Source organism: Buteo buteo, chromosome 17, assembly GCF_964188355.1.
Source record: "Buteo buteo chromosome 17, bButBut1.hap1.1, whole genome shotgun sequence".
In the NCBI taxonomy this organism is placed as follows: Eukaryota; Metazoa; Chordata; class Aves; order Accipitriformes; family Accipitridae; genus Buteo; species Buteo buteo.
This window is the reverse complement of record NC_134187.1, coordinates 14,064,404-14,076,839: the sequence shown is the minus strand read 5'-3', so window position 1 is coordinate 14,076,839 and position 12,436 is coordinate 14,064,404. Positions and strand designations below refer to the sequence as shown.

General features: G+C 43.0%; 1 protein-coding gene across 1 annotated transcript; it reads left to right on the top strand.

Moving 5' to 3' along the window:
- The first annotated feature begins 251 nt into the window (after positions 1-251).
- On the top strand, positions 252-2,463 carry LRATD1 (LRAT domain containing 1). Its single transcript, XM_075049117.1, has 2 exons — positions 252-389; positions 1,094-2,463. Exon 2 carries the CDS (start codon positions 1,131-1,133, stop codon positions 1,983-1,985), a length of 855 nt encoding a protein of 284 aa, XP_074905218.1. The 5' UTR covers positions 252-389; positions 1,094-1,130; the 3' UTR covers positions 1,986-2,463.
- Positions 2,464-12,436: the final 9,973 nt, after the last annotated feature.

Here is a 12,436-nt window from a genome sequence, read left to right as displayed (position 1 = left end):
CCCCCCCGGGAAGCTCCGCCTCCCCACACCGAGCCGCGGCCCGGGGGGCGCCCGGGGGCGGCGGGGCCCTTGGCGGCGGCGGCGGCGGCGGCGGCGGCGGCGGCGGCGGCGGCGGCGGGGCCCTGCCGGGCAGTGACGCCGCGGAGCCCCGCCGCCGCCGGGCGCAGGGCGGCGCGGCCAATGAGCGGGGCCGGGGCGGGCTCGGGAGCGGCGCCGCCGGTACTTAGGCTCGCCGGAGGGGCCGGGCAGCCCAGAGCGGAGCGGGGCGGCGCGGGCGGAGGAGCCGGGCGCTCGGCGGGGAGGACGGAGCTCACCTCCTCTGCAGCGCCCATGGGGACAGGACGACTTTGAAGGAGTTTGGGGGGGGTTCTGGCGCTGGGCGACCACGGGTACGGAGGGGGGGGGCGAGAGAGGGACCCCTTGGCGGGGGGAGGGGGGATGCTGATCGCCGGCTCTTTGCCCGTTCCTTGCGGAGTCCCGGCCGGGCTGCGGGGATCGGGGGGGGGTGCCGGGTCCGAGGCCGTGTGCTCCTCCAGCCGCCGTCCCGCATGCAGCGCTGCCCAGCGCGGCTCGGCTGGGCGCAGGCGGAGGGAAGGGCTCGGGACCCCCCGGGCCAGACCCTCCCCGCGCCCCGGGAGCCCTCTCCCCTTGCCGAGCGGGGAGCGGAGGCTCCCGGGGCAACAACTCCGTCGCTGCCCCCCCCCGCCCCCCGCCCCGCGCAGAGCTGACAGGCGGCAGGGAGCCGCCTTCTCCCGCGGCGGTGGGAGCGGGGACCCCCGGGACCGTGGGGCTCGGGCGGCCCCGCACGGCGCGGCCCGGCGAGAGGCGGGGGGGGGCCGGGGCTGTGCCGTGCCCTGCCCCGCACCCCGAGGGCAGGGGGAAGGATCCGCGCTGGGAGTTTCTGCCTCGCACGGAGGCAAGGGGAGGGAAGGAGCGGGGGAGGGATGGGGGCTCAGGGCGGAATCGCCGAAATCTTTGGCATATGCCTTGATTTTTTTTCTCTCTTTTTCTTTCTTTCCTCCCTTCGCTCCGCTCGCACCCTCCTTGCCTTCTCTTGTTCTCTCCGTCCCTGCCCACCCCACCCTTCCTTCAGATCCGGCGATTCCTGCCCTCGCCTCGCCCTGTCATTGATGGGAAATCAACTGGATCGCATCACCCACCTGAATTACAGCGAGCTGCCGACCGGGGACCCCTCGGGGATCGAGAAAGACGAGCTGCGCGTCGGGGTGGCTTACTTCTTTTCGGATGAGGAGGAGGACCTGGACGAGCGAGGCCAGCCAGACAAGTACAGCGTGAAGGGCTCCGGCAGCCCTGGCCAGGAGACGCCCACCCATCACCTCCACCACCAGCTGGTGCTGAACGAGACCCAGTTCTCCGCTTTCCGCGGCCAGGAATGCATCTTCTCCAAGGTCAGCAGCGGCCCCCAGGCCGGGGACCTCAGCGTCTACTCGGTGTCGGCCCTGCCTGCCCTCTGCAAGCCGGGGGACCTGCTGGAGCTGCTCTACCTGGGGCCCTCGGAGCACCCGCCGCCGCACTGGGCGGTGTACGTGGGCAGCGGGCAGATCATCCACCTGCACCAGGGGCAGATCCGCCAGGACAGCTTGTACGAGGCGGCCGCGGGCAACGTGGGCCGGGTGGTGAATAGCTGGTACCGCTTTCGCCCGCTGGTGGCCGAGCTGGTGGTGCAAAACGCCTGCGGGCACCTGGGCTTAAAAAGCGACGAGATCTGCTGGACGAACTCCGAGAGCTTCGCCGCCTGGTGCCGCTTCGGGAAACGGGAGTTCAAAGCCGGCGGGGAGCTGCAGGCTGCTGCCGGCACCCAGCACCAGCAGCAATACTATCTCAAGATCCACTTGGCCGAGAACAAGGTGCACACCGTGCGGTTCCACAGCCTGGAGGATCTAATACGCGAGAAGCGCAGGATCGATGCCAGCGGCAAACTGAGGGTGATCAAAGACCTGGCTATAGTGGATGGGAAAGAATAGGGAGTCGCGGGGGTGCGCGGCTACCTTCCTTCTGCCCTGCCCTGCCCGGGGAGACCGGCCTGCCACAGAGACGGCAGGCTGCACCTTCTTTCCGTGGGACGCGACTGGAAGCGGGATCCATGGCAACATTCCAAAAAACCAGCATTCTTTACGCCCATAGCCAGTATTTTGTTTGGCTTTCCAGAGCATTAACGCTGAAAGAGCGAGAGAGAGAGGAAGAAAAGAGGGGGGAGGTGCAGGAAGGCTGTTCTCGGAGCGTGTGGACCAAGTCTCTCCTGTCGATCGATGTTGACCATTCTAGCAACATGCCAATAAAATTTCAAATTGAAATTTTTTTAAAATTTTTATTTCATGGCTTTAATCCATGATAAGTTTTAAACATCTGGGGCCATGGATGTGGATGTAGCTAAATGAGTTTCTAGCTAATGTTTGCCTTGCAGCCAACCAAAAGCATCAGTCATGCTTTACTAACTGGGAGGGGAAGGGGGGGGCCGGGGGGGGGGGGGGTAAATACCTGTTTGTTTCGTTTCTCAGCACTGTTGCTTCAGCCTGTAGCTGCAACCCAAATTTTGTCCCAGCCAACTCTAGCAAGATATTAATAGGGGAAAATGCTTTCACATTTCTGGTTGAAATCTATCCCATTTAAAATACTTGTCACCTTTGCTTTCTGTTTGCAGCTCTCTGCTAAATGTCACCATAATGCATAAGCTCTTTCCACCTCTTCCCTCCTCCCACCCTCCCTGCCTTTTTTTTTTCATTTGGAAAAAAGTTGGTGAGCAGCTGTTTTCCTGAAACTAAATTCATTGGTTAAAGAAAGTGGTGTATTTTAGAGAACAGTATACTCAGCATTGCTCCTCAGAAATCCAGCTGCTAGGATCTCATGCTTGAGCTGTGGATTTGTATCGCTGTAGTGATTCTCGCTGCACCACTGCTTCAATACCTCTTCATGCACAGGTCAACAGAATCCTGCAAGAAACAAATAGGTTCCAGTTCTGCATGTTGCCTCTTTGAAACAGCAATTTATTGCATATTTACAACTCCACTTATAGAAAATAGATGTAATGTGGCCAAGTTCATCTTGCCTTTCAAATTCCAAGCAACTAAAAATCCTGTTCAGTCTAAGTTTTGAAATCCACAGCTGCATTTAAAAGGTACCTCTTAATGTGATGTGAGCAATGCCTTGTCTGTATTTCAGATCCTCTTCACTCATTGCTTAATTCTAAGTTTTGAAGTGAAAGATCAGAGTATTAAACATCTATTCAAAAACCCCTAAACAAATTAAATATACTGGGGCATTTCTAGAGCTGTATTATTATTATGAGCTGCATACAACTTGTAATAAGCATTTTGTCTTTGCATGTTTCAGTACTGGAAAGAAAATGCATTTGTTTTTGTCCCCTCTTCCCACATCAATGTCAGGTGGCAGAACAGAAGTAATACCCCTCTTCTGTATATACAATACACTCCACCCCCTATCAATGTACTGTGTCCTGGCTCCTTTTGGTATTAAACAACGTCATAAGCAACCTTGTTGCAACAGTAATTTCATTTCTACAAAGCATTTGCCTCCTGTAGCTGAAGCTGTGAGGGTGGAGTGTACTTCATTATAATAAAAGTGTCAGCATAAATATCTCTTAAAAAAAAAAAAAAGACAACCAAAAAATAAAACACAAACCCCCAAACCTGCACCCCTTCAGTGAAGGTCATCTAACTGGCTTTGTGTTTGCTGATACACTTGGCAAAGTTATGTGGTAATAGGCTCCCCTGAAGTACCTTGGTTAGTACAATACAGGGTATAGATGTGAAAAATGTGAATTGTCATTACTGTCAAATTACTGCTGAAATAGCCACAAATCACAACATACCTTTTAATAAATGTGTAATATTTTCGCTTTATATTGGCAATAGTTGCTGTCTGATAATGATAGCTTTTTCCATAACATGAGCAGTCTCCTCTTGTTTTGTGTATCTTGATTATTATACTGCATTAGATATCCCAAATTGTCTGTTAGAAATTATTTCCCTCTATCACTTGGTGGGAGCACTGTGGGATTGCAGAAAGGTACCAGTTTTACACCTAAGGCACTGACAAAAAAATTAAAACTTAAATGCTAGGAGAAGGAGGAGTGGGCAAAAGTAATTTATTGGAATTTCCCCTTATAAAAATTATGCATGAGAGAACTGAGGTTGCAAGAGGCAGGGAGAATTACATGAAGAGGGAATAAATAACAGAATGTGTATGAAGATGGGATGAATGCAGTACAGACACGTTAATTTTGATTTCTGGGATGCTTTTTCTTCAAATTCCTTTAGATGAATAATGTAGGATTAGAGAGAGGATCCTTGCAAGAACAGCATTGCATGTCCTCACTAGTGAGAATTTAAAACAGACTGGCTTTAAACTTTTCACTGTGCTTTGCAAATACTCCATCACTCTACCGAAACAGCCATTTTGACTCTGGGTTTTTTTTGTAATGATTTACTAACTTGGTTCATAAACACAACAATTTTCCTTGTTTTACCTAGCTAGATGTAGGACGATATTTTGTAGTATATAACGGAAGTGATAGGAATCAGTCTATGCTTATTTATTCAAGCTCTGTCAGAAGTCTTTGGCATCGCTCCAAATTTGTACAGATAGAAGTAACAACAAAGTTAAGGCCTTAGTCCTTTGCATAAGGTCCGGAGAAAATGCATTGGAAATATTCACAGATGGTATTAACCTAGGATATAGTATTGCCATGACTATGTTCAAGTAGCAGCCTGTTATTAACAACAAAGATACCCATACAGATCCTTTTTGTTTTTTTTCTTGAGCTAGATTTCAGTCCAGAGTTACTGACAGCAATCTGGTCCTGATTCATAGTCCATTGAAGTTAATGGAAAGGTTCTCACTGATTTCAGTGAGTTTTGGATCAGATTTTATTGTTTAGGAGGTGGTTAAAATTTGTGGACCTTGAGAAGAAGTGAGATTTAAGATGTCATTTCAGAGACCAGAAGGGCCACCTTTCTGAGATGGGAGACAGTGGAAGCAGGCAATACTGCAAAAATAAGGGAAGAAAACACACTAGTTCTGAAACAAGCAGTTTTAGTCTGAGACGGCAGTAGGGAAATGGTGAAAAAGACTAAGTGAAAAGTGGGTATAAGAAGTTGTTCAGTGCCTTGAAACAAGAAATGGAAGGCAGGGAAGCAGTCAGCTGCGAGAAAGGCAATGATGTGAATGACTGACAGGTAAAAAATGTAATTGATTATACTCATCTTTCAGGATCAGTGACCTGCCTGGGTTAACATTTCCATTTCCAGCAGTAAAGATATTGACAAATTATATTATATCCGTGGAATCTGTTTACATTCTGCAGTCTAGCTACCTAGGGTAAATATTTATATCATTCATTGCTCTTGAAGTACTGACTTGTAATATGACTGCAGTGTTAGGATACTTTGCACATCTTTCTTTTGTGTCACGTTTCAAGCTTTCTGTTATCTATTTGGGTAGCAGTTTTATAGAATCTCTTTTGCTTGGATATGATTGTCTTTTCAAAATGCAATCTTTTGAATTGCTTTGAGGCTAACATTTTATTAAAAATTCAATTCATGTCCTCTTGAAACACAGAGAGCCTTTGTGAAATGTTCTACTGTCATGACCAAAATGTTTACTGGTTATTGGCTGTGCATGTAGGTAGAGGACTGTAAGGATGGGTAGCAAAATAGGTTTTGTCACTGTCAGATTTTGTCTCCATCTCCATCTTATGTTTCCCGGTTACTTTGTTTCATTTGGTAGGATGTTTTTCCCCTCTCAAGTCATTATGGTTGTATAAAATGAAAAAAACAAAACCCCAAACCCCCTCATAGCGTGTTTTTTAGGGCAATATGCTGTTGATCCATATGTGGATTTCAGATTAAAAGCAGGGTGTAACAAGATACGTCCTTCAGGGTGTGACAAGAAATGGCCCTCAGTCTGTGCTAGAGTATGCACAGTCTTAATTATCCTGCCTCGTTTCATTTTAGTGTCTTTCGTATTCAGGTAAGTGATGTGCAAAAATCTGTCAGAGTTTATAGACCTGTTTATGTGATGTGCTGAACATCTGTAACTCCAACCAACGTTCGCTGGAGTTGAGGGAACGCTGGGTCTCACTCAGGACATGCAGCACCTTGTGGGATCAGGTACCTGAGCCCGCCCGGTTCCCAACCCTCTGTCTGCAGAGGAAGTCGTGGTCTGGGATGGCTACTGCTAATTTTAAGATTTAGGTATTTTCTATGAAAGATGTCTGCTAGAGTAGCTTAACAGTGTTCTGCCCATAATTATACTTGGCTGTGACTAAAAAGTTGTATGTGTTGCTGCTTAACATTGTGCAAACAGTATGTTTTCTGCTTTATAACCCAGGAGGAAGATGAAAGTCCCAGTCCCAAAGAATTAATCCAGAAATATGTAAGGAGGTATGATTGGGCTACCATGCTGAGGACAGTTTCACTGCAGAATTAGGGTCTAAAGGATAATAATATATGACTACAGTGTGATCAAGTGCTGCTGTTAGTTCATGAGTGTCAGTGTTTCCATGGCAAGTCTGGAATTTATTTGCTTACTTTATTATTATGAAATATTTAACTTCCCTGTACTTTGAGTTCAGATTTGACCTGTAAAACTGCCCTATGCTCATGGATCCTCTAACACAATGTTAGTTTAATCTGTCAGATTTTTTGCTACAGTTTTATTGTAAAGAAAATTAATGAATACTAGGATCAGATACTTTACTGAGCTGCTTGTAAATCAAAAAGAGGGTAGTGTAGATGTTAGGTTGGAAAAAGGCAATGAACTAAGAATCTTCTGTTACTTGGTGTATCAGTGGATTTACTCCAGATTATATAGATATAATCTATACAGATATAAACGACCAGTGCTGGTTGTTTGGTTTTGGTTTGTTTGTTTGTTTTTTTTTTTAAAGTGGTTGTGGCACTCTGCATTCTCTCTTTTGCAAAATAGTATTATCTTGTTCAGATAATACAAATCCCCTGTGAAGTTCTATTTTTTTGTATATTGAAATGCCACCATGCCATTGAAATTAACAGTTACTTTAAGCATATTTACCTTTGAGAAATAAACTAGAATTTGTCTTATAGGATTTATAACTAAGCAGCTAGTAATATGCACTTTCATTTCTTAATTTTAAATGTTTTGCATCAAGCACAAATGTATTCAGGTGGATATGTCTAGAGGAATCATAGAACTTCCATTAGCAGAAGCCATTCAGAATGAAATGATGCTTTCATATGGTGATGCTTTTTCTCTTTTTTTTCCCCCATATTTTTATTTTGGGGCTTTGGAGCATTTCTGATTCTCCAGATGATCCATGTATGTAAAACTGCTTGCCCCTTCAAGTGTTTGCAGGATCAGGATCTTTAAAATAAAAGAAGATCTATCCCTTTCATGTGGCATTTATTTTGGGCTAAAATCAAGCAGTAGGACGAGCCAGGATCAAGACCTCAACATCAACCTCCTGTAGAATTCAATGGAAGGCTCATGTGTGTGATGTCTACCAGAAGGGCCTTAACTGCATATTCTTACTTGTACATACAGTAATCATCTATGCAAATTGGCATTTTCCTAGGTGAAGTGGGTTAATGCTTTTCAAACATCCCTTTGACTTTCTCTTGTGGGGCTGTGTGGGTACATGTGTTGAGCACAGAGAGAAAATTGGAGTTTAGTGTACTGGCTTGAGCCTCTGAAGTGCTGTAGAGCCAATATCTCCAGCTATTTTGACAAGAACTCAGGTGGAATTTGGAACCAATATGTGTACAACAGAAAAGGGTGGCAGAGTTTGCAGTTAAACTTCAGGCTGTGGAAGGAAGATGTTCAGAGCTAAGCTTGAAATTCTAGTCTTTCTTTCTCTTCTCCAGGGTGCATGAGGGTGAGTAACCGTGCACCCCTCATACATAAAACCATTCACACTTTGGAGATCTATGCTACTTCCTAGGCAAAATAGGGTGAGTAAAATAGGCAGTGTGTCATCAGCCTTAAGTAGCAAATAATTTTCACAGTTTAAAACACTATTTGGATACAGAGTGGCATTGGCAATCTATTCTGAAAAGTTGTATTTTTGAGCTCATAAACTAAGCAGCATAATGCTTATAAATGGGACAATTCAATAATCCTTCTTGGTAATTCCTATTCAGCAGAGGTAAGAGCTTGTTCCCAGTTTGTGTAAATAAAAGAGTAACCTTAATTCAAGCAAATTATCATGGGGTAGAACTTGCAAATAAATGAAACAATCAAACGCCAGATTTAGTTCTGACATGACACTGTCACTGCTGCAGGTAAATAAATAGCAAATACCTAACAGCGTGAGTAAACACAAACTGCTGCATTGTGACACTTCTTCACAGCAGAGTACTTTATGCCACAGAAGGAATATTCCTTGTATGTTATTCAACATGAGTAAACATACCACAATCTGGTCTTAAACCAGATCTTTTTTTTCCATATGTTCCTATTGTTTCCATATGCCCTTTCAGTCAGCTGAAAGCAATATAAGAACTGAGCCTCAAAAATATACTAATTGTTTGTAATTATTTAAGCAGAAATTTATATGCATATTGATATATAACTGATATACTTGTATATACATATACATACTGTGTGTGTATATATTATGCATAAATACACACAAGAAGTCTTGACTATTTTGTTAGTATTGGTAATAAATGGCAGTCATTTCAGTATGTATATTATCTGTGCAACAGATGGATACCCAAGACTTCACTGACAGGATTTTAACACTATTCAAATATTTGTTCTTTAGGGTATGCAATGGTCTTCTGACATCAAGAGAAGTGAGTTAAATATGTGGGTTTTGACATATTGCTACTTACTGGAGGAAAAATATCAAGGAGCACTACACTTTGCAATAATGAAGTACCCTTTTAGAATAAACTATGCTGTTACTGACTGTGTATTTATAAATAAAAGAATGCTCCTGCGAAGTATCCATCCGTCTTTCTCTTTGGCATATTTTAATGGATAGTGCCACAAAGGTTTTTTTAATAATTTGTATGTTTTTACCCCCCATTGTAATATTTTGGAAGCATAACACTGAAATTAGCTGTGTCCTATTGTTCAGCCATGCTCAACTATTGTTGTATAGTTGTTCCTAAGTAAAGAGGTGGCTGGCATTGATACTTCTTGACTTTTCTAATCTTACTTTTCTTGGAACTGATATGTTTATTTCAAAAGCTAAATGGTGGGATTTTGAAAAGCACTCACTATTGATTTGACTCTCCCCATTGAACTCATTGGTGAACCTTCACCAAATTTATTTGGGCCACAGTTAGGCTAACACTGACTGCTTTTAGAAATCTTACCTAATGGGTACAGGGTGAAAGTCAGCTCTGCCAAGACCTGTGAGTGCTCCGTGTGGGCTGGATTGCTGAGAGTTATACTTCTGAGTCCTTGACAGGTGAAATTTCATTTCAAGAACTACAATAACCCAGTTATTCTGCATCCTTACCCATGAAGTTTTTGTCTCACCCAATAAAAGATTATGTATCTTTTTACGTATCCAAAATTCTTCCTCCTCATCAAACCACTTGTGGGTGGTATAAGGCCCTTTTCCATGAACAAACACATCTCTAGAAATCACTGTTGTAGAGACTGTCAGAACTGAATCCTTGCCCAGAGAATACTGTCATTTCCAGAGGCTGTGGAAGAAAAAGAATTCACTCACCTATCCTGCTGAAATCCTTTAATAAAAGAATTTTATTGAAATAAATAAATAAATGTATTGCTACTTGAAAGCAGATCCAGTATAAGAAATCATGGACCACCATAACATTGCTGGTAATTAAAACATCTGACTGAGCAGCAGCAACAGTTATTTTTAAGAAACTTAGATTGCATGTTAAGCTACAACTTCATTGAACAGAGGTACCTTAGATGAATGCAATGACCTGTTAATGTTTATCATAGAGCTATATGATACCGCTCTGTTTATTTGCTAATACGACACAGCCCTACTTTAGCTTTAAATTCAAACATTGTTACATGATATGTCTGCCTACCTGACAGGCTTTCTGGATTAGTATTTCTAGCCTGTGCTGACTTTATACCATTGATTCTTCAGTTAGGTGTAATCAAAGGTCATTAATATTGAAAAGTTCACTTTAATTGACCCATCAACTCATTTTAATTATGGCAATATAAAAGAGTGTCAGGTGCTAGACTCCTACACAAAGGGTCAGTTAATATGCAGATTCATCCTGGCAGTAATATTGCCTGGGTCCCATTAGCTCTAGCTAAGGGCTGTAAAAGAGTTTCCTGCTTCTTTATCTCAACTTCAAGTTGAAGGAATGGGGGAAAAAAGCTTGGCGGAAGAAAAAGGTTCTAAAAAAAAGTCACGCTCAGCAGAAATCTTGGGCTGTTCTTTTATATTTATGCTTTGTATACAGATAAACTCAGAAACACACAGATAAAACTTTCACTGTGTTAGGAGCACCAATTATAGAAATGATACCCTTTACATTTTGGCATGCTAGAAGCTTGCATACTTATGCTGAATAAAGAAGATAATCTTTTGCTTTTCCATTTCACAACACACTAGTAACTTTTCTTAATCCATAGGAACCCAAAGTTGAGTTCACTGTCTGCTGATAATGTACCCAAGAGAAATAGAAATGTCAAATGTTTGCATACTGCAAGTGATATCAGTACTGAAAACCTATCTTCAATTTCATTCTCCTGAAATCCTTAATCTCATACATACCTTTGAGCTTCTAATGACTTTTGTAAGAATAGTGTCCAAGATAACGTGAATGGAAATAAAGCAGGAACATAAAATGTCAGAGGAAGAATTTGTTTCATGTTCAGCTGTGGACTGTCATATATTCCTATTTTCCGTAAAAAAGGAGTAAAATTTGTATCGGTATTTAGGGAACAGTTCAGTTTGCAAGATCCATAGACCTTTTTTCAAAATTCAGGTGTACTTTACTGAAACAAACAATACTAAGGAAAAGGAAAATGTACCATTTTGAGTTTAATAGATTTGTCACATTGGCAGGAAAACTCAAGTCACATTCATTAACCATTCCAAATCTTAGATGAACTAGTTTCAGACTGAACAGCTCAAAACCATGAAACAATTAGTTTTGTATTGGTTTTGTTCATAATGGTCAGTGTTTTGCAAATATGACTAGTCATTTGTGGTGCCTCATCTTCTCAGCACTTCACTGAAGACCTCTCAAACTGGTTATTTTTTCCAAACAACATCAAACTTCTGCCACCTGAAAATGGAGCTGCCAAGCAGTCTCCAGTCAGAAACTGAACATGGAGGACAGCTTAAGTGGAGCTTGGAAAATATTATTCACATATTTTAAAAAAGCTTTCATAGATGTAAAATAAATCTTACAAAACATAGAATTGAATATTGTATCCTACTAAACATTAAATATATTAGAATTTTTAAACACAGAGGTTAGCCCAGTGTATTACATGTAAAAAAGGTAGCGGCTAAGAGGTTTATCTTAAAAATGAACCCACGATATCTTGAATGCAAGATGTAGAGATTGAAAAGGTATTCCTTAAATCTGATTTATGAGCTAATCTACCCCTTCTTGGTGAGGTTTCGATTATTATTCAAATAAATGTGGTTTTGGATATGAATGCTTGTGGGATCTCTGTTACTACTTTTGTTTGTGAGTATTTGTGTGCGAGAATGGCTCTGTGTGATCACAGCTAGCCACTATAAGGATACTGGCATCTCTATTAGCTGTACATTGAGTGTGATCATTAACTGTTAGCCAGGAAGAAGGCAGTAGAAAAATCAATGCAACTTTGGTCAGAGGAAAAATAAGCCAGGGGTGATAGTAGTGGGAATGATCCTTCTGCAAATGACATTTCATCCAATGTATGAGTGGGGGGCAATGCATAATTGAATGATGCAAATGCAACAGGGAATGGAGATAAAAATAAATTCTAGGACTTACCAGACATACAAAATAGTCTGTTGGAGGTGGCACGGTGGCACACATAATGGTCCTCCCACTAGGGCCTGTAGTATCATATAAGCCTGACAAATGGTCGCCAGTGAAGTGATGTTTAGAAATGTTCTTGCAATTCCTATGGTGTCAGTGTCATCAGGTAACGTAAGTATAAAACGTGCAATATAGCCACGCAGCCTAGCTTCTTGTCTCTTTTGGTTAGCTGAGAAGCGTCCCATTTACTCTGAGACCATGGTGAAATGCAAAGTTTTGTTACATAAAGATCTGATTCATCTGATTTCAATTATCAATACGGACTTAGGCTTTTTCAGTACTTAATGGGAATGGGGTGTCCAAGCTACATCATTCTCTGAAGATACCTGCATCTCCATTGGCTATAGGAGGTGTCTAGCATAGCAACGCGCTTAGTTTACGTGCTGTAGTTAAGTGAGACAAAAACAGACTGAAAGGCTCTGATTTCCTCC

What these genes read in the sequence shown, in the direction of transcription:
- LRATD1 (XM_075049117.1), top strand. Translation starts at nt 1,131, where the DNA reads ATGGGAAATCAACTGGATCGCATCACCCACCTGAATTACAGCGAGCTG.